This window comes from Leptodactylus fuscus, chromosome 1, assembly GCF_031893055.1.
Source record: "Leptodactylus fuscus isolate aLepFus1 chromosome 1, aLepFus1.hap2, whole genome shotgun sequence".
Lineage (NCBI taxonomy): Eukaryota > Metazoa > Chordata > Amphibia > Anura > Leptodactylidae > Leptodactylus > Leptodactylus fuscus.
Window position 1 is genome coordinate 112,401,247 of NC_134265.1, and position 22,179 is coordinate 112,423,425.

At 41.8% G+C, this 22,179-nt stretch overlaps 1 protein-coding gene across 1 annotated transcript; it reads right to left on the reverse strand.

Moving 5' to 3' along the window:
• UNC119B (unc-119 lipid binding chaperone B) lies at positions 1 to 11,495 on the reverse strand. The gene is made up of 5 exons (XM_075276520.1): positions 11,259 to 11,495; positions 11,055 to 11,165; positions 8,083 to 8,191; positions 5,272 to 5,444; positions 1 to 1,949 (listed from the first exon to the last, which is right to left on the reverse strand). The coding sequence occupies exons 1-5, from the start codon at positions 11,464 to 11,466 to the stop codon at positions 1,837 to 1,839; spliced, it is 714 nt and encodes a 237-aa protein (XP_075132621.1). The 5' UTR covers positions 11,467 to 11,495; the 3' UTR covers positions 1 to 1,836.
• Between the last annotated feature and the right edge of the window lie 10,684 nt (positions 11,496 to 22,179).

Sequence of the window (22,179 nt, forward strand, 5' to 3'; positions counted from 1 at the left end):
AACGGCCTTGTGTCAGATGCGTGCCGCAATATGTTCCTGCTACACATGAAAACTGGCGTAGAGGAAATAATGAATTCCCACGATCAACCAAATTTGGCTTAGCATTTTTCACAAGCTCTATTCTTTTTCTAACCTGCTCCTCCAACCAGTTTAGTTGGATATGTTGCTGGCGGGACTGTTCTTATGACCAGTCCCACCACAACAGTAAACTCTTACCCCATGTGTATTACCAGCATTAGAGTGAAGGGGTTCTGCTGTATATATAGGCTTAACAATATTACCCTTTAATAACATCGCGGCAGTGTTTTTTGAAACATGTTTTATCTCCCCACACTTCTAATAAGCATGGAGGAAGTAGCAGTGCGGATAATCATCTTACTGAGCACTTTCTTCACACAGTATCATCTCTGGTTCTGTTCCTTCAGCTCTATATATGATATAATGTTTGCGGTGTGGAATGGATATGTCTTTCTAGCAGCCTAAGAAACTCACACAGAATGGCTTCTGCACAGAAATTAGACAGTTTAGACAGTTACAGCACAAGTCTGAGAAATGGAATGGAGGATGATACTTCAAAAAATGCTCAGTAAGATTACTTGTATTGCTTTTTACCTGATGCCCATTACAAACAGGAGAACATACATATTTTTGCTGGAATGTCCCTTTAAAAGCACTTATTATTCCTGCCATGGACTTAGAATGGCCCATTACAATCCTTAGCCCGTCCATGTTTTATGGAAGACATTGATCTGTTCTCTCCTCCACCCTCTCACTCAATGGCACCTGATATTTGGATATTAAATTATTGCTTCTAGCTTCATTGGATAATACAAAAATATAATTTGACAGTTTCATTTTAAACAACTTTTGATTTTCTGGATGAATGGCATCTCACTGGAGTATCAGCTCTAATAAACCAGAGAAACTGGATTAAGGGACAGGGTCACTTTAAACAGTTCTATGTTTTATAGTGGTCAAGATAGAACTGTGCTTTTGGTTGAAGATGAATGAGGGCATTCTCCAAAACTGTTCTTTTATCTGTATTAGTTCCAGAGATCTCATCTCAAACACAGCTGAGAATGTCTGATTTCACGGAAAGGAACCAAAATCTTAATTTATTAAAGTCATAAATGCTGCCAGAAAATCAAAGACTGTTCAAAGGTTTATCTATAAACTCTATTAATGATGACAAAAAAAAATAGATTACGGAAATAGGTCCTTTAGCAAGTTAGAAGAAAAGGCTCTATTTTCACACAATGTTAAGTCAACCAAGTATTACATTATGCAGACTATGAGGGAAATGTTACAGATATTCACTTATGTCTTTGATGAGAACACATTGTTAAACATATAAAATGGACCACACAGGAAACAAGATTATTTTTTGACATTTTACCAAACACTTTTGGATTTCATATATAAAAATGTTATTCTACTCTACATTTTATGAAGATTTATCTACTCCTTAAAACAGCAAAACAGGGGGCTATAGTATTGCACAAACCAAGAATCAAATTATGCAAGCCTTTTTTTCTCTGAAGATTTCCTATAATATGTAACAGTAACTGTACTCTCGTCCCTCACAGACCATAAGGCTGTATACCTGCTGATAAAAAGGAGGATCACACTGATATTACAAAAATAAATAAATATCTTTTGTACAAAGTCTTCAGTTTTGTATTACAGCACTTTATAAAAGGTGGGGGGGGGGGGGGAGAAGACATTGCTCCATGATGCATCAAGCACAGGATTGACCTCAAATACATCTCCAAATCCTCTGCTCTTGTCAAGGAATGTTATATCTCAAAATTGATCAGTCCGAGGTAGCAGATCCTGTTACTGGCCACCATTGTAGGCATAATCTGCTTTATTGTGCATGACGAGCTTGTTATCCACAAAGTAGAAACTATCAGATCTGGTCTCATATGGGTTATCAATCATCAAGCGAACTGTGGGTAGAAAAAAAAAAAGTTACATTGTTACAGGCTTTTGGATATGCTATATTGTGAAATTTTGTTTTTTGCATTTCTATGTGGTCACCTACATTATGAGTAGATCTACTATTATACCCACAATGTATTGTGACAACAATTTGGTGTTATATAGGCCTGGAAAATACACATTCACATGTGTGAAGTACAACCTTGGGGTGAACATAGCCAGGACACCTAAAAACCACACAAACATTAAGTGCAAACACTGGGGAATTTAACAGTCTCTGCAGAGTGGATGGGATTCTAATGATTCTGCAATTTTGGAAATCGCAGCATTTCAATTATACCTACAGAAATGCCAGCGGTTTCCCTATAGATATAACTGAAGCAGAAAGCTCTGCAGGAAAAACCATGATGTATTGCCGCTATGGTTTTCCTGCAAAGCTTTTTTTTGCTGCAGCCTTAGCCTAGAGGTATTCCATCTCAGTCATGCTTTTCCAAATCGCAGCATCTCAGTTATATCTACGGAAACGCTGGCAGTTTCCCTATAACTGAAGCAGAAAGTTCGCAGAGGAAACCTCTGTAGACTTTTTGTGAAAAGTGATGTGACCAGCTTCATGGAGCCTTAACCTCAAAGCATGTTAAGAACACTTTTAGGGAGCCTGCACACGGACTTACGCTCCGCTCATTCTCAACGTAAAACTCGTACGCGTGTATCACATTGAAAGCAATAGGGAAAAAAGCCTCCCATTGATTTCAATGGGTAGCGCACGTATGCCGGCACCCAGAGAGATTAATGGGATCTGGTTTTTATGCGCTCATTCTGAACGAGTTTTACATTCAGACTGAGCGGAGCTAACTCCATTTGCAGGCTCCCTTACATATGTTCTAAAGTAGTTGTCAAGCCCTCAGAGGTTCTGCAATTTAATGGAGGGCTGTAATTCAGAATTGGTACAAAATTATTTATACATATATCCCTGATATAGGTAATCAATATGTGATCAGTAGGGGTCTGATTTACAGGACCCCTAACGATCAGCAGGTTGGAGAGGCCACAGCGCTCAGGTGACCACTTCACTTCATACCAACTCAGCCCCATTCACTTGAATGGCACTGGGCTGCTGCCCATGTGACTGTTAAATGTGATGTCATCAGCACAAGGAAACAACGGCTTTAAACAGCTGATCAGCATGGGTCCCAGGTGTTGAACCTCCACAATCACATAATGCTGGCCTATCCTAAGAATGGATCAATATACAAGTCCCTAAACAGATCTAACTTTGTATGTTTTTTTACTGGCTAATATTGTCATATGGTGCTTGCAAGTTTGTGAACCTTTCAGAATGTTCTCTCTCTGTGCATAAATTTTATCTAAAATTCCTTTAAGCCAACATGTAGGACTACATCAACAATCACTGGACATGGTTAGAAGCAGTTATTGGTGCCAAGGGGGGATGGGGTTACATCACAGATATGTGATTTTGGAACATTGTGTTCTATAAATAAATGACCAAGTCAAATATTTTAGTTGTTTCATTTAAAGGGGTATTCCCATCTCACGGATCCTATCTATACTGGTAGCTTATGTAAATTAAAGACTTTTCCTAAATGTAATGCTTTAGAAATGCTGCTTTGTTTGCCTGTTATGTGAACCTATTCCTCCCATTGTTTACACAGCGTTTCCATAACGTCAGACCTGTGTGATACCACAAGTGATGTCACTCACTGCTCTCACTCTACAGTCCTGCCAGCAGGACAATCGGTTCAGATAATCGCAGTTTGCCGATAAAGCCCTGTGTTATCTCTCTATGTAAACAAACAGATAACACAGAGTCGGTTCTCTACAAGCATGTGCATATCTGATCTGCATAAGTAGTGCAACAAGAGGGATGGAAAAGGGGGGGGTGGAGAAATACAGGAAGTGAAAAGAGACAACAGGTAAACTGCTGAAACAGTGAGATCAGAAAACTCCTTCAACTCTTTATCTACTTTTAGGACTTGTATAAAAATCTGATGTAGTTTTAGTTCAGATGTATGTACAAATATAGATACTACTGAAGGCTTCAATAACTTTCAAGCACCACTATACACTTTTTTTCTGGTAGGAAATCTTCAGCAACACAAATAAATATTATGTTGGCATCAAGATTACAATGTTAAAAATAAAAAGGTCTGATACTTAGTAATAAATCATTAATGCAGCAGATTTTTCCCTGCTTTTCTGGGAAGCTGCAGATGGCATGACATGTCCAACAACAAAGTTGCTTATCTCACAGCCGATTGGACGGCTGAGAACAAGGCACTCCATTATTAATGAGCAGATATATTTTCAGATTTCACTCCTCTTCTGCCATATATACAGTACTTCTGTTTCAGGCACTCAATTGGTCATGAGTCTCTGCCGCCTCAACACCCATAACATTTACAAGTTAAGCAGAATCTTAAAAATATGCATGCTCCATGCCATCAAACCTGTAAGCAACAATAGGTGCCCACTGCTGTTTATGCTTGTGCCCCTTGTCTGACACTGTGGAGCATCGTGGACTTAAATTTCAATTTTTGCATGGCAAAGTTTGAAAATGGTGGCAGAACATGCAGCAATAGTTGGCTCAATGTTCAAAACCCAGTAGGGTTTTAAAAGATACGGTGTGTATGGGGTTTGTTTTATATCTCATCCACCGGGGCTAAGCTGCTACAAATGTGTCATGTGTGTCCCCTGCCTTAGGCTGAATTCACACAGGGTTCTTTGGTCCTGATTTTGACTCGGAATCCGCATCAAAATCCGGCTAAAAAACAAAACCTCCTCCCATTGACTTCAATGGGAGCCCATACAATTCCTTATTCTGCAAGTGTTTTTATTGCCACTCGCGGAAAAAAGAAGCGACCTTCCCTTTCTTGCCACGGATTCCGTGGTGACACTCCCTCCTGACTAGGCCCATTCAGTTGGGCCTAATCCAGAGCAGAATGCCGCGACTGGAGGCGTTTTTTGGACCGGGTTCAGTGAAACTGTGTGAATTCAGCCTTAGAATGAAGGCTGAGTTGAAATGTGATGGATTTTCAGAAGATCTGCAGTGGATGCTCAACCTACTGCACACACAGTTCTGGACCGCAGATTTCACTTAATCACTAATTTGAGGCAGATACTACAACACCATCCATGTAAAAATATATTCTACTTCCACCTCTGGAGCCTATGGGTTTAGATATTAATTCATTTATAAATACTGATGCTGAGAGCTATATATATATATATATATATATATATATATATATATATATATATATATATATATATATATCTCATTAGTTACATATATTCAATATAAAAAATACTTACTAAGTTCTTCTGAAAGTTGTGGAAATTCATACATGTGTTCACATGTGTTACTGCTGTTTGGGATGCAAAAACCAAAGTCAAAATCAAAGCTTTTAAGGATGCGATCACGGAAATAATGCCTTTCAATCATTCGGAAGCTCTTCACTGGTTTATCGCCTACGGTGAACTCCACACTTAAAAGGAAAATAAAACAATCAGTAAAAGTTGCAGATGGTATTTCTACAGCACAGGGTTAATTTCTCATTACTGACTGCAGTCACGTTCTACTGACCTAACCAAGAATGTGTGTGTGTGTGTGTGTGTGTGTGTGTGTGTGTGTGTGTGTGTGTGTGTGTGTGTGTGTGTGTGTGGGAGGGGAAGCTCTACTTCAAACACCCCCCTGACTACACACACACAAACCCCCACTTACAAGCGTCAGCTGCTTTTTACCTAGAAGTGCTTCTGTGAAATCCATCCTATGGCCCAGTTCACATCTCCGCATAGGTTTTCGTTCAGGGAGTCTACTTGGGGACCCTCCGAACGGAAACCTAATCCACATAAAAAAGCCCTTCCTAAGTAAACCCCACAGACTATAATGGCTTCCACACAAAAAATGCAGAGAGAAAAGTGCTGCTTACAGGACTTTTCTCTGCGCGTTTTTCATGTGGAGAGGGGAACGGAATGGCCCGAACGCAGATGTGAACTGGGCCTAAGGCTGTATAAACAACATGGTGCATGCATGGCCACAGTTGAGATGAAATTCACTGCATCATAGCAAGTTATAATAGAGTGAGCTCCCAAACAAATTGCTACACTAAGGTACTGACAAAGCTGCAAATTCAGTACTGTAGAGATATGGCTATTTGGGGACTCACTTCACATGACCATGTTCCATCTGAGAAACACAGTGTGTGCATCTCATATTTATTGGACTGAACACAACTGTATTAGAGATGGACCTTACTTCCTAATAGGGAGCTTCCAAACGGCCGGATTAATCCATTATTAAACTGATATAACGCTATTACTTCAGCACAGTGGTGATCTAGCTGTTCAGGGGATCACTCACTATGATGTAGAGTTCCACTTCACACAAGTGTGTTCAGTGCAGAAAACACAGCTTACACACTGAAAGGACATGGTCATGTGCATACGGCCTAAGGTCTGTTCACAGTAGATGGCTTTCTGGCTCATGTTCAGGTGCAACGTGTCCTAATAAGATGCCAGAGGCGCAGACACAAGTTGGCTGCTGAAAGCAGATTCAAATCAATACCAACTTTATCTTTAGCTCGCCCAGTCTCAAGTATCTTAAACTACACAATACATGTAAGACGATTAACAAAAGCAAAAGTAATGGACAGACCGAGCGTCTAAACTCACACAGAAGATAAGAGGATGATTTCTGACTACAGTGTACTAAAATAGGTCACTGATCAGAACTGTGCACTAATGGAGCAGAGCTTAAAGCAGCTAAGACTGAAGAAAATATGGAGCTGGTAAACACTAACCATAGTCTATCGACAGAAAGGAATGCCTTCTTCAATTACGTTGTGTATTTGCTTAAACAGTTTAAGTACACAGTTTTCATAAGGCAGAAAACTAGCTTCAAACATTTTATTTTGAGATTACTGGAATGGTTATAGTTGTGAATTTACTGCACATACATTCTTTCAAAGAATGAAGTCATAGTGCAGCATTTCTAATGAACCACAGTAAGAATGTAGACCCCAGAACAATGCAGGCACTGACGTTATAGATCTAGCTGAATGCCCTTACTGTAAAGAACTCAATGGCCTGACACATTAATGCTAATATATTGCATGCAGTCTGTAGAAACAGAATTCCAAACCTTTAAAATCTCAGTGTATCTTTGTCAAAATCAGCGTAATGCTGTAAGTCAAAGGTTGGTGTGACAGGTAAAGCCATTGACCTCCACACATCAGCTACGGTATGTTTATTCAAGAGAAAGAAACTGCTGCAGACAATGACACTGGTTTATCCCCTGGCAAGTGAACAAAGCTCATACTGAAGTGTGACATGCCCAATCATTATACACATTATATAAACTGATATTTATCTACTGTATATAAAAGAAGCACTCCCAGAAATAATAAGCATGTGTGGTAAACAGATCACTATTCATTTCCTTACTGATGGATTTGTTCATGGCTCAGTTACAGTTCACCATTAGAGATGAGCTAGTATATTCCATAGAATACCTCCCCTGCATAGTTGCTGGTGTAAAAAAGGGCTGGGGAAGGGGCATCACATGTGTACTGCTCCTCCCACCTTCCCTGGTGCTTTTTTTTTTTTTTTAAATGTAGATTGTGAGCCCCATATAGGGATCACAATGTACATTTTTTTTTTTCTATCAGTATGTCTTTGTAGGATGGAAGGAAATCCACACAAGCACAGGGAAAAACATACAAACTCCTTGCAGATGTTGTTCCTGGTGGGAGTTGAACCCAGGACTTCAGCGCTGCGAGGCTGAGGTGCTAACCACTGAGCCACCGTTTTGCCCCCTTCCTTGGTGCTTTTTTTACACTAACAACTATGCAGGGGAGGTATTAGATCGAATATACTCGCTCATCTCTATTCACCATGACTGCCAAATCACACAGGGTCTTTAGTGTTGATCAGAAGAGAGTCTCTCTATGCATTCCTGAGACTCTAAATATGAGAGACGGATTCACACAGTCTCATAGAACTGCATGGAAAGGCTGACTTTCAGTCCACACATAAGACATGTATGAGAGTCGGAATGAAGAAGAAAAAAAAACAAAAAAAAAACAACTTGCATAGGGCTTTAGTCAGAATTTCTCTAATACTTACGTAGCGCCAACTTTCCGAAGCCTAAGAAATGCTGGTGTGAACTGATATCGTACAAAACGTCCAGCACTACTATCCACCTGTCCTGCTTCTTCATCTTCATCTTCTTGTTCTATTACAAACAAGAACACACAAAATACGTATATATATAGAGAGAATCTAATCCTGATACTAAGCAGCATGATTTGTTTAAAGGACCTCTCCTGAACCTCTTTATATTAGACTATCAATTCAATTATTCAATGATTATTAGATTTCACTAAAGAAAGGGAGGGGGAATTATTGATAACCTAAACTACTGATAGGTCATCAATATCAGATCAGTGCAGGTCCGACACCCCGTCGCCCCCTCTGATCACCTGTTCTCAACAGCTGATATACAGAGAATGGACCAGGAAACAGACAGCACAATGCTGTGTATAGTGACTGAACTGAATTATGCAGGAAGTATGAACACACCATACAGCAACACAAGAGGCTAAAAAGAGGAAATATAACGGAAGCTCTATATTTCTATGTTGTAACCTCCAATACCAGTTTTTGTTTTACTAAGACAATGATACTGAACGATAAAGCAGAAATGGTCTCTAGTTAATCCAGCCACAATGCCTTTGGTCAGAAATCTGTTCTGTGTTCCATGAACCATTTCCATTGAACACTCCAGGCCTCATCTCACTTGGTTTTCCCAGCAGTCACTATTTTGACCTCTTTCTTCTGCACACCCAAAATTTCATGAGCAATCATCAGGGCGTTTCCACAGACACCCAATACTTTGTGCATATAAATGTATATCAAGTATTATATAAGTGGGGGCATCTTCTAAAATGCAGCAGCATAGTACCAAGAACTATATAAAGCTGAAAATACATTACTACTCTAAATGTAGGATCCAAGACCATGCTTTATTAGAAATAGCCTTGGGCTAATTAATACATTAGTGACCAAAATATAGACTATGTCTGGCTTTATTCAGCCACAATTAACTTTCTATGTCAGTTATGGCAGAATAATGCAGGGGTCTCCCACATACATGCACAAGTGCTTGGTTATGCTCCTAACCCCTTAGATTCCATAGTCAATTGTGACTGTGGCACCCAAGGGGTTTTGTAGAGAGGAGGCTCCTTCCTAGTGGCATTGGTACCCCTGTGGACAAAATTGCAAAGGTCCGATACAGTTGCATGGCAGTCAGGTGGCTAATGAAGGTCTCAGAGCCACCTAAGTGTAATCCTATCAAACTGCCTGTCAAAAAAATATAGGCATTATAATGCATTGTACTACATGCAAGTTAAAAAGTTATTTCAACTGCGCGCTTAAAATCTAAAAAAAATACCAGAATTGCAATTTTCGGGTGTTGGACACCAAAAAAAAAAAAACACTATTGGAAAAGCATTATATTAAACAAAATGGCATCAATAAAAACATCAGGTCTTTCTGCAAAAAAAAAATAAAAAATAAATAATAATAATAATAATAATAATAATAATAATAATAAGCCCTTGCACAATTCTGTATACAAAAAAAAATAATTATGGGTTTTAAAAAGTGGCAATGAAAAAAAAAAAAATTGATACAGAAGACAGGCAAGATTTTGGAGGTTATTCACTAATATCTTAAAAATCTATACAGCACCTAGCAAACAGTAATACCAAAATCTGACTTTTTCCAGATTACACAGCATACTGTATATAAAAACACAACTTAATGTTTCATATATACAACCACCTTCATGCAACTTTGCAACAAAGAGATTACAAGCAAAAACTGCACAAAAATTCAAATTTGCCACTAAAGTGCGGATCAAGGAATCCCTTTCTGCAAACAAAATGTACTTTTTAAAAAACTGCAATATGTGAGGAGTTCATACGTACCACAAATGTATATATGTACAGGGGCGGGTGTTAAAGAAACGCCAATACTGCAGAAATGCGCCATCCCATTTTGTGCATGCAAATTAAGGACTTTACATAAAAATATTATTTTCCATCCCCCTATAAAAATTTTAGCAATCTATACGTTCATCTCTAGTGATAATCGTTATTACTATTATTTTAGTGTGTAACGGATATCGCTAGAGACGCATTTTACTGTAGACAGCTCAGGTATAGACAGGACAGGGATTGGGTGAAATGTAAACTTTATTCATGACTTTGTGTATATGTTGTGTAAGTGCTTGGTGCAACTTTTTTTTGGCGCTGCCACCTGGACAATGGTAAACACCTAGGTCACAGCGCTAATAAACTTCCTGGTTATGTTCAGGAGGTATAACATAAGAATACCCCACTAGTAAGGCTCAGGGAAGAATTACATTATAGTTGTATGTGACAATCAGAGCGCAAAAGTATATTATGCTTACACAATACTGTGTAAGCGGCCATTTTTCTTGTGGCCAGCGGGCATGCGCAGTCGGCTTTGCCCTAGGCCTATAAGTTTGAAGCCAACCCCCGGAAGAAGACGTGTCAAGACCCTGTTCCTGAAGAAGATGGAGGCGGCGCTGGAGAGTTCTCTTGCAGCATTGTGGCCATACCCACAAATAGGGCAAGAGCAGCGTCAGATGTAGCAGCTGATCTGCAGGGACCCTAATGTTCCTAATAATCTACAATTGACGGCTTCTCTCAAGGGATGTGGTGTAATCTTGTGCCATATGTGACATCATGGCACACAGAAGCTGTAGCATTGTATTTTGGTACATACAGTATAAGGTACACTATTTATAGGTCGTGATGTTGGTATTATTTAGGTATTGTATGGTGTGAACATCGCACTGCCTGGTCACATTGTGGCAGATATTTGAGCAGGATTATTCTAGTGTTGTACTTGGGTTACACATGCTATGACATCATGCCTGGAGTACTGTATGGCAGTATACTTTATAAAGCCCCCTCCCCTGCCCCGAGGGTCTGTCACTTGTCTGTAACTGATCAATGGCCCTCATTCATACGGGGGCCCACTAGGTACAGGCCGCTGCTGGTGTGTACCTGTGCACGGCTTGGAGATCTCAAAGAGCACGGTGCCGGTCTCCAGATCCCGGATCTTAAAGCGAGTGAAGTCGATGCCGTAAATGTTTTCCTCCGGTTTACACAAGTAATCTAGTGACGAGACAAAGAGGAAAAAGTCAGAGGAAACGTTACCGATAACCGTGCCCGGTACCTGAAGTCACAGCAGCTCCGCCACAAACTTACTCTCTGTGACTCTTGTCAGGCCTAGGACGTGCTCCGGTCTCAGCTCCTTCAGGCCCAGCAACTCGTGCTCGGTGACCGGAATCACTGCTCTGTGATCGGAATCGCCTCCGTCCCTGCCCTGCCCCCTCCGCGCCTTCAGACGGTTTATTACCCCGCCCCCCGCTTTCTTGCGTTCTTCCTTAGCCGCTTCACGGTTCGACCCGCTCATTTCTACAGCAAGATGGCGGCTGCCACCTCCGCTAGTGCCGTAACTATGGAGAGTGGGCGGGCACCATCGTTACTAGGTAACCTAGGCGAGCGTAAAGAGGCACAATCAAATGGGGCGTGTACCCAAAAATGCCTCAACCAATGAGAGTCGAGACTGGAAGTTTACTCTGGACAATGTGAGAGACCAGGCCGGGGGCAGACTCTGTGTGTGCTGCAGGACCCAGGGAAGTAAAGGTCATGGGTGCCTTACTGCCCACCATAGGTATATACTGGAGCTGAGGGACAGTGGCAAATATATAGTATATAACAGTGCCCAAATATATACTCACATATACTGGAGCTGAGGGACTGTGGTAAATATATAGTATATAACAGTGCCCAAATATATACTCACATATACTGGAGCTGAGGGACTGTGGTAAATATACTGTATACCCATATGTACTGGAGCTAAGGGACAGTGGCAAACATATATACAGTATAATAACAGTGCCCAAATATATACCCACATATACTGGAGCTGAGGGACTGTGGTAAATATACTGTATACCCATATGTACTGGAGCTAAGGGACAGTGGCAAACATATATACAGTATAATAACAGTGCCCAAATATATACCCACATATACTGGAGCTGAGGGACTGTGGTAAATATATAGTATATAACAGTGGCCAAATATATACTCACATATACTGGAGCTGAGGGACTGTGGTAAATATACTGTATACCCATATGTACTGGAGCTAAGGGACAGTGGCAAACATATATACAGTATAATAACAGTGCCCAAATATATACCCACATATACTGGAGCTGAGGGACTGTGGTAAATATATAGTATATAACAGTGCCCAAATATATACTCACATATACTGGAGCTGAGGGACAGTGTTAAATATACTGTATACCCATATGTACTGGAGCTAAGGGACAGTGGCAAACATATATACAGTATAATAACAGTGCCCAAATATATACCCACATATACTGGAGCTGAGGGACTGTGGTAAATATATAGTATATAACAGTGGCCAAATATATACTCACATATACTGGAGCTGAGGGACTGTGGTAAATATACTGTATACCCATATGTACTGGAGCTAAGGGACAGTGGCAAACATATATACAGTATAATAACAGTGCCCAAATATATACCCACATATACTGGAGCTGAGGGACTGTGGTAAATATATAGTATATAACAGTGCCCAAATATATACTCACATATACTGGAGCTGAGGGACAGTGTTAAATATACTGTATACCCATATGTACTGGAGCTAAGGGACAGTGGCAAACATATATACAGTATAATAACAGTGCCCAAATATATACCCACATATACTGGAGCTGAGGGACTGTGGTAAATATATAGTATATAACAGTGCCCAAATATATACTCACATATACTGGAGCTGAGGGACAGTGTTAAATATACTGTATACCCATATGTACTGGAGCTAAGGGACAGTGGCAAACATATATACAGTATAATAACAGTGCCCAAATATATACCCACATATACTGGAGCTGAGGGACTGTGGTAAATATATAGTATATAACAGTGCCCAAATATATACTCACATATACTGGAGCTGAGGGACAGTGTTAAATATACTGTATACCCATATGTACTGGAGCTAAGGGACAGTGGCAAACATATATACAGTATAATAACAGTGCCCAAATATATACCCACATATACTGGAGCTGAGGGACATGTGACAGTGGCAAATATATATCACCAGCAGTTACCCGCGACTTCTTCTGTGGGTTGGCGGTGGCGCTGAACCGCTTATATGCACGCAATCGCTGCTCCAGTTTCATGTCCCTCCATGTCTGCTTCCAGTTTCTTATCGTCCCATCTCTGCTTCCAGTTTCATGTCCCCCCATCGCTGCTTCCAGTTTCATGTCCCCCCATGTCTGCTTTCAGTTTCATGTCCCCCCATGTCTGCTTTCAGTTTCTTGTCCCCCCCATCTCTACTTCAATGTTTCATGTCCCCCTATGTCTGCTCCCAGTTTCATGTCCCCCCATGTCTGCTCCCAGTTTCATGTCCCCCCATGTCTTCTTCCCGTTTCATGTCCCCTCATCTCTGCTTCCAGTTTCATGTCCTCCCATTGCTGCTTCCAGTTTCATGTCCCCCCATGTCTGCTCCCAGTTTCATGTCCCCCCATGTCTTCTTCCCGTTTCATGTCCCCTCATCTCTGCTTCCAGTTTCATGTCCTCCCATTGCTGCTTCCAGTTTCATGTCCCCCCATGTCTGTTTCCAGTTTCTTGTCCCCCCATCTCTGCCTCAAGTTTCATGTCCCCCCATGTCTGCTCCCAGTGTCATGTCCCCCCATGTCTGCTTCCAGGTTCATGTCCCCCCATCTCTGCTTCCAGTTTCATGTCCCCCCATGTCTGCTTATAGTTTCGTTCCCCCATCTCTACTTCAATGTTTCATGTCCCCCCATGTCTGCTCCCAGTGTCATGTCCCCCCATGTCTTCTTCCAGTTTCATGTCCCCCCATGTTTTCTTCCAGTTTCATGTCCCCCCATGTCTTCTTCCAGTTTCATGTCCCCTCATCTCTGCTTCCAGTTTCATGTCCTTCCATCTCTGCTTCCAGTTTCATGTCCCCCCAGCTCTGCCTCCAGTTTTGTGCCCCAGTGTCATGCTGTTCTTTTCATCTTCATCCACGCCTCTTCTTCCTCCGATGTCTTCGGGTCCCGTCTTCCTCCGGCGCTCACGAACGGACATTGATTAAAAAACATAGCCTGGGTGCATGCGCAGTAGTCGTAGTAGAAGCCGCATGCTACTGCGCATGCGCCCAGGCCATTTTTTTTTTATCAATGTCTGTTCACGAGCGCCGGAGGAAGACGGGACCCAAGGACATCAGAGGAAGAAGAGGCGTAGATGAAGACACACCCTGAATGCCCGCCCAGCATGCACGATGGGTAAGTAGAGCACATTCTTTTTTAGGTTATTATTTTAAAACTGGGGGGGTAGTTTAATATAACATTTACGGTGCCTGAATAGCCTTTTTAAAGGCTGTTCACGCATATGTGGGGCTCTATCAGCATGATTTTGCTGATAGAGCCCCTTTAAAGTAGCCTATTACCTTTTCCTGGGCAATATGTGTGTGTGTGTGTGTGTGTGTGTGTGTGTGTGTGTGTGAAATTTCAACAAAATCCATTCAGCCGTTTGCCTGTGATTGAGGAACAAACATCCAAACTCACAAACTTTCACCTTTATAATATTAATAGGATAACAGTGCCCAAATACACCACCTGCTCCGGTGTTTTGGCAGCTGTCAAACTGGCCTGCCGCTGAACTAGTTCCTTGTGCTGTGCCCATGATTGTTCCGGAATCTCAGCAGCTCACTGGGAAGCCATATAATGAACGTGTTGTTAGTGTTGATGATCCGTACGCTCCAGTGTTTCAGCAGCTCTGAAGTTGGCTTGCTCCTGAACTTGTTCTTCGCACCATGCCTGTGATTGTTCCAGCAGCTCGCTGGGACGCCATATAATGAGCATGTTGTTGATGCTGATGATCCGCCTGCTCCGGCGTTTCGGTAGCTGTCAAGCTGGCCTGCCACTGAACTCGTTCCTCGTGCTGTGCCTGTGATTGTTCCGGTGTCTCAGCAGCTCGCTTTGTGGGTTTCCGTCTTCTGCCCGAGAAACTGAACAGGAGACGGAAACCCGGCTGTCAGTGTCTGCCTGTGAGCTCCCATGAGCGTCTTCTGGTCTTTGCGGCGGAACTGTTTTTTTTAACCGGACACAAAGTCTTGCATGTCCGACTTTGTGTCTGGTTTAAAAAAAAAACAAAAAAAAAAAAAACGGTTTTGCCACGGAGACCAGAAGACACCGTCTCCTGTCCAGTTTCTCGGGCAGAAGATGGAAATCTGCAAAGTGGAGACCGGGAGCAGGTGTGAACCCGCCCTAAGCCTCATAAGAGTGAAAATCTGCTGATTGATTTCAATGAGGCTATTCACAAATCTGTTTTAATGGACCAAATATAGGACATGTCTTATTTTTGTCTATTTTCGCAGATCTGCCAAACACCATCTGATCAGAACAACAGACTGTAAATCCATATGCACACCACAGTGCTGGCTGTGTCTGTTCATACAAGTATACAGAAAGCAATTGTTTACATGGCAGTGAATAATGGCCATGCAACAACAATTTTTGAAACGATCGTCATATGGCCATTGTAGAACCCATATATATATATATATATATATATATATATATATATATATTCTAGGGGTCTAGTCACCACTATTTATCTCCTTTTTTCGGACAAGGATAGTGTGTGATAGTTTTTTGATGGCCTTGAAAAATGGACCGTCAAAAAAAAAAAAAAAAATCCCAGGAAAGCTTTTTAAAAACCGTTGTTTTTTTTTTTGTAAATCCCAACATGTCAATTATACCTAGTGCAGTTTACATATAGGTATAATATAGGCAGAAAGAGCAAAGGGAAAACTCTGCAGACTTTCTTTGAAAAACTGAAGAATAAAATGCAATGAGTTTCTGCCGCAGCTCGCTACCTGGGGAAAAAGCTGGGGGGTTTTGTTGCAGATTTTGCTCTGCTTTCTTGAGTCAAAAGCAGAAAGTGGAATACAAAAGCTTCCTAGCTATTTCCCATTCCTTCTGAAGCCACTAATAGGTTTGGCTAAAAAAAAAAAAGCTGTAGTAAAATCAGCAACAATAAAATAATAGAGTTAGTACCTACTGGTAATTCAGTTTCTAGTACAGCCCTTCTGACAGCACCACTGGAAGAATTCCAGATAATTATTTTGAGGGAGGGGCTATCGCCTGCAGGACCCTCCTTCCAAAAGAGAGGTCCGACATGTGACAACGGTCCAATCTGTAATGTTTAGTAAATGTGTGGACCAAAGACCAGGTAGCTGCTCTACAAATTTGATCTAAGGAGACATCATCCTTTTCATCCCAAAAAACTGACATTGCTCTGGTAGAATTAACTTTATGGTGTTTTGGGGGAGATAGGACCTCGCATAGATAGGCTTTAGAAATTGCATTTTTAATCCAACCAACAAGGGACTATCTTGACAGTTTTTTTGCCTTTGTTACGGCCACAAAACTGGATAAAAAGATTTTCATCTTTTTTCCAGCTGGAAGAGGCTTCAAAATAGGAAAGGATAGTTCTTTTTACATCTAACGTATGAAATGATTCTTCTCTCCTATTAGAGTGATGTTGTCAAAAAGGAAGAATGATCTCTTAAGACGGAAAGGAAAAAAATACGGTCAGGATAGAATATTGTTTTGTCCTCTAAGATTTCATCAACTCTCCTGGCAGATGTTATGGTAACCAGAAAAGCCGCTTTCCTGGACAGTTCTTTGATATTAGCAACAACAATTAGCTCAAAAGAGAGTAGAGAATCAAGATACCAAAACAAACATCCACACCCAAATAGTATAAAACATATACATTTATTAATATCCTGAACACACATTTCGACCACTCCAATGGGCTTCGTCCAGGGACGAAGGGCGGTCATTATGTTGTATTGGCTGGGATTTGGCACTATGTACATTCTTTACTCATAGGACCCCTTTTTTCATTTCTACTACTTTTCATGGTATTTATACCTAGATGTTAATATATTTATTATGTGTCCATGAGTGTTTGGTACATGTATTTATTTAGTCTCACCAGCATACTCTGCTTTACTTGTTTCACTTTACACACCATATTCGTATCCCTGGTACTTAGACTTATGTAGTCCCCCATGTCTTATATGTATTTATTGTTTGCGTCCATGTATCCATACTTTTATTCAGGATACTAATACATTTATATGTTTTATACTATTTGGCTGTGGGTGTTTGTTTTGTTATCTTGATTGTGGCCCTCCACACCTGTGATGTATTATTTGCCTCTTCTGTATAATCAAAAGAGGGTAGAGTTAGGCCCTTAAAGAGGACCTTTCACCGATTTGGGCACAGGCAGTTCTATATACTGCTGGAAAGCCGACAGTGTGCTGAATTCGGGTAAAGAGCTATCGGTCCTGGTACCGTAGCGTTTTACAGTCAGAAGGGCGTTCCTGACAATATGTCAAGCCTATCGCACTGTACAGTGTGAGGGGGAGAAACACTACTCTGCTCACAGTGCTTGTCCGTAGACGAGTGATATAAGGAGGGGAGGGGGAGTTCCTCCCTGCTCACACAGCACAGCGTGATAGGCTTCTGTGAAGAAGGACGTACCTGACTGTCAGGAACGCCCTTCTGACTGTAAAGAGCTATGGTACCGAGACCGATAGCTCTTTACCCGGGGCACAGATCAGGAAAGCCAACAGTGCGCTGAATTCAGCGCACTGTTAGCTTTCCAGAAGTATATAGAACTGCCTGTGCCCCAAACCATGAAAGGTCCTCTTTAAGGACTATGTTGAGATCTCACTGTGGAAGTAGAACCTTCTTCCTTGAGAGAAACCTGCAGGCCCCAGAAAAAAACAAACAACTTTTAACGCAGCAATGGTTAGGGAAGTCAAAATCAATATAACTACTAAGGGCTGATATTGTACCCTCAGAGTATTAGGGCTAGTTCACACGGGGCAAAATGGTCAGGACTTTCTTCAGGCGGATTTTGTGGCTGATTCAGCCGCGGACATCCGCCTCGCGACACCACCCTCCGGACTAGGGCCATTCATTTCGGCCTAATCCAAAGTGGAAAGCCGCAACTGGAGGCCAGTGAACTGCAGCGGCATTCCGTCGTGGTTGCCGCGACGGAATGTGTACACGTGGAACCCCGTGTGAACTAGCCCTCAGATTTTAAAATCTTATCCAAACCTGCTTGCAAAAAAAAATAAAAAATCTAAGATTTTTGCTATATTTGAATGGTTGATATGAGGAACACTATTTAATTACTTATTTTTATTTATTTATTGTTATTTATATAGCACCATTAATTCCATGGTGCTTTACATTTGGGGGCTTACATACAATACACAAAATATACAAACAAATATAATACTAACAATGACCAACTGGCACAGTGGGGTAGAGGGCCCTGCCTGCGAGGGCTTACAGTCTATGAGGGAAGAGGGATAGAGACAGAAGGTGAGGCGGAGGCTGTACAGATGGCGGTGCGGTGATAGTGTTATTGGAGGTTGTAGGCCTTTCTGAATAGTTGAGTCTTCAGGGCCTTCTTGAAGCTTATAATTGTGGGGATCAGTCTTATGTGTCTTGGTAGTGAGTTCCAGAGTATGGGGGATGCATGGGAGAAATCTTGGAGACAGTTGTGTGAAGAGTGGACAAGAGCAGAGTAGGAGGTCTTTGGAGATGCAGAGGTTACGTGTGGGCAGGTAGCAGTAGATTAGGTCAGAGATATATGGAGGGCACAGGTTGTGGATCGCTTTGTATGTCAGTGTTAGTAACTTGAACTCTATTTGCTGGGCCACGGGTAGCCAGTAAAGAGATTGTCAGAGGGGAGCGGCCGATGAAGAACTGGGGGAAAGGTGTGTTAAGCGATCAGTACAGTTTAAGGTTGACTGGAGGAGGCTGAAAGTATTTGCTGGAAGGCCATGGAGAAGGGTGTTACAGTAATCTAAGCGGGAGATTATGAGGTCATGGATGAGCATCTTTGTAGTTTCAGGGGTGAGAAAGGAGCGGATTCGATGGATGTTCTTGAGTTGGAGGTGGTAGGAGGTGTTGAGGGTTTGGATGTGCGACTTGAAGGATAGGTCAGAGTCCGCAGTTATCCCAAGGCAACGGACCTGTGGGACAGAGGTAAGCGTGGTTCCATTAACTTTGATAGATGGGTCAGGTAGAGGGGCCGTTTGAGGTGGGGTGAAGATAATGAAGTCCGTTTTCTCCATGTTGAGTTTGAGAAAGTAGTAGGAGAGAAAGGAGGCTAGGGCCGCTAAACATTATGGAACTCTGGACAACAGAGAGGTAATGTCTAGTTGTTAAATATTATATATTTACAATATTCTCTAGCAGACATGGGGTTAACACTCTACTGACATCATATCTGTTGTATTTTGGGTACATGGGTGCGGTTAGAGTACACCATTCTAGAAATCTCCCTACATAGCTGTAACATGGAAGGTAACACCCACTCTCATGAACATAAATGAGTGACAGACACACACGTCGTGGTCGTCATCCATGAGGGGGATCCATGGGGAATCTATGGCAGGTCTGTCTGCCATCCCTCTCTGTCATCCTGGACAAGATGTCGTGAATATCCCAAGTCCACCAACCAGATGACAAGCATGAACCAAGCTGTAACTACAAGATATCCAGATGATTTAACCTCTCTGAAGATGTAAGCTATTGACAATTGACTGATATTTGTGTTATTTGGACGTTTTCCCTGTTCCTGTGTTTTCCTTCAAGATATTAATAAACCTCTACACTGATTTATAACAAGCTGACTTCTTCCTATCGTGGACAAGGCCAGGTCCGGATATTTAACAGTGGACACAAGTCTCACCGGCAAATACAAGATATTTAACACTAGTCTGGAGAGATTTATTTGAATGTCATCAGCATAGCAATGGTAATAAAAACTATGAGATTCTATGAGTTGGCCAATGCTGAGGGTGTAGATGGAGAACAGGAGGGGTCCTAGGACAGAGCCTTGGGGACGCTTACAGAAAGAGGGTATGGCAAGGAGGTGGTATGCGAGTGGGAGACGCTGAATGTGCGGTCGGTGAAGTATGAGGAGATCCGGGAAAGAGCCATGTCTAAGATGCCTAGGGAAGAGAGCCTTTCTAACAAGAGTAAGTGGTCAACTGTGTCTAAGGCAGAGGAGAGGTCAAGGAAGAGGAGGACAGAGTAGTGACGCTTGGCTTTGGCAGTTAGAAGGTCATTAGTGACTTTGGTTAGGGCAGTTTCGGTGGAGTGACAGGGTCTGAAGCCTGACGGAAGTCTGTCAAAGTGCACGTTGTACGAGAAATAGGAGGATAGTTCGGAGTCAACGTGTTGCTCAAGCAGTTTTGAGGCGTACATGAGAAGTGAGATGGGACAATAGATGGCTGGAGAGGAAGGGTGGAGGGACAGTTTCTTAAGTGTAGGTGTGATGGAGGCATGTTTGAAGGTGGAAAGGAAGGATCCTTTGGTTAGAAATAGGTTGAAAAGATAGGTAAGAGCCAGAGTAATGACTTCAGTGAGTTTGGGAATGAGATGTGACTGGATCGGGTCAAGCATGCAAGAGGTAAAATGGGATTTAGAGATTAGAGTGGAGAGCTTTTCATCAGTGACGGTGGAGAAACAGGTTTAAGATGAAGAACACTGAGGAGTTGGGTAGGTGGGGTTACCGGGAGTGTAGAGTGAGACTGTCTCAATTTTGCTTGAAAGGTTTGAATAACCGACTCAGACAGTCCTCTTGATTTCAAAATGGAGATTTCAGAAGCCAAGCTGCCAACTGTAATTTTTGAGGATCTGGATGAAATATCAGTCCCTGATGTAGCAGGTCTGGAACTAACAGAAGCACCATCAGATCTGCTATTTCAAGATTGTTTAGAAGCCCAAACCACGCTCTTTTGGGCCATACCGGGGATATTAGAATAATCTTCAGATTTCCCCTGATGATCTTCTGTAGAACCCTTGGAAGTAAAGGAATCAGAGGGAAAGCAATGAATGAACTCCCAATTGTGGGAAAGGGCATCTACCCCAAGACAAGATTCTCTTAGGTTGAAAAGAACTGAGGAACTTTTGTATTTTGATGATTCACAAATAGGTCACCTTCTGGAATCCGCCAGATCTGACAACCTGCTGGAAGATTTCTGTCATTAGACTCCAGTCTCCTGGATTTAAATGTTTCCTACTCAGAAAATCTGCTTGGAAATTTGAAAATGCCTTTAGATGGAGAGGTGAAATGAATTTTAAGTGTGTCTTTGCCCAGGAGAATATTTGTGCTGAGAGAGCTTGAAGATTCCGCCATCGAGTACCTACCTGGTGGTACAGAAATGCTACTGCAGTCATGTTGTCAGACAATATCCTGACATGAGAATCTTTGATTATTATTATTATTATTTATTATTATTATTTATTTATATAGCACCATTAATTCCATGGTGCTTTACATTTGGGGTTACATACAATACACAGAATATCTTTAACACCTTCCATTGGGTAGATGATATGCCAAAGGGGAGATCCTGAGACTGGAAATGTAGTGTTTTCCCCCCATGCTGGACTGCAAATCATAAAAATTTTTGGTAGAAAGGATGAATAGGGATGTCATAGTATGCATCCTGAAGATGAAGGGTGGCCATGAAATGATCCTGCCCTACCAGGGGAATTGTGGATTTCATCTTATTCCATCTTGAATTGACAATAAAACCATTACACAAATTTATGGTTCAAGTTTACAATTATTCTGTATGAGCTACTTTTTTTTTTTTTTTAAACCATAAACAGACAGGAATATTGACCTTTCCCTATCTCTAAGGGCTAGTTCACACGTGATTATGCATGTACATATTCCGTCGCGGCTGCCGTGATGGGATGCTGGTGCAGTGCACAGCATCCCGTCACGGCTTTCCACTCCAGATTAGGCCCAAATGAATGGGCCTAGTCCAGAGGGTGCTGCCACTGCGGCTGATTCAGCCACGAAATCCGCCTGAGGAAAGGGCAGCTTGTTTCTTTTTTTCTGCTAGCGGCAACATGCCACTTGCAGAAAAAAGAACACTAGCGATCTACATAGACCACCATTGTGAGGGGGTGGATTATGACATGGATTCCACGCCAAAATCCGCCCC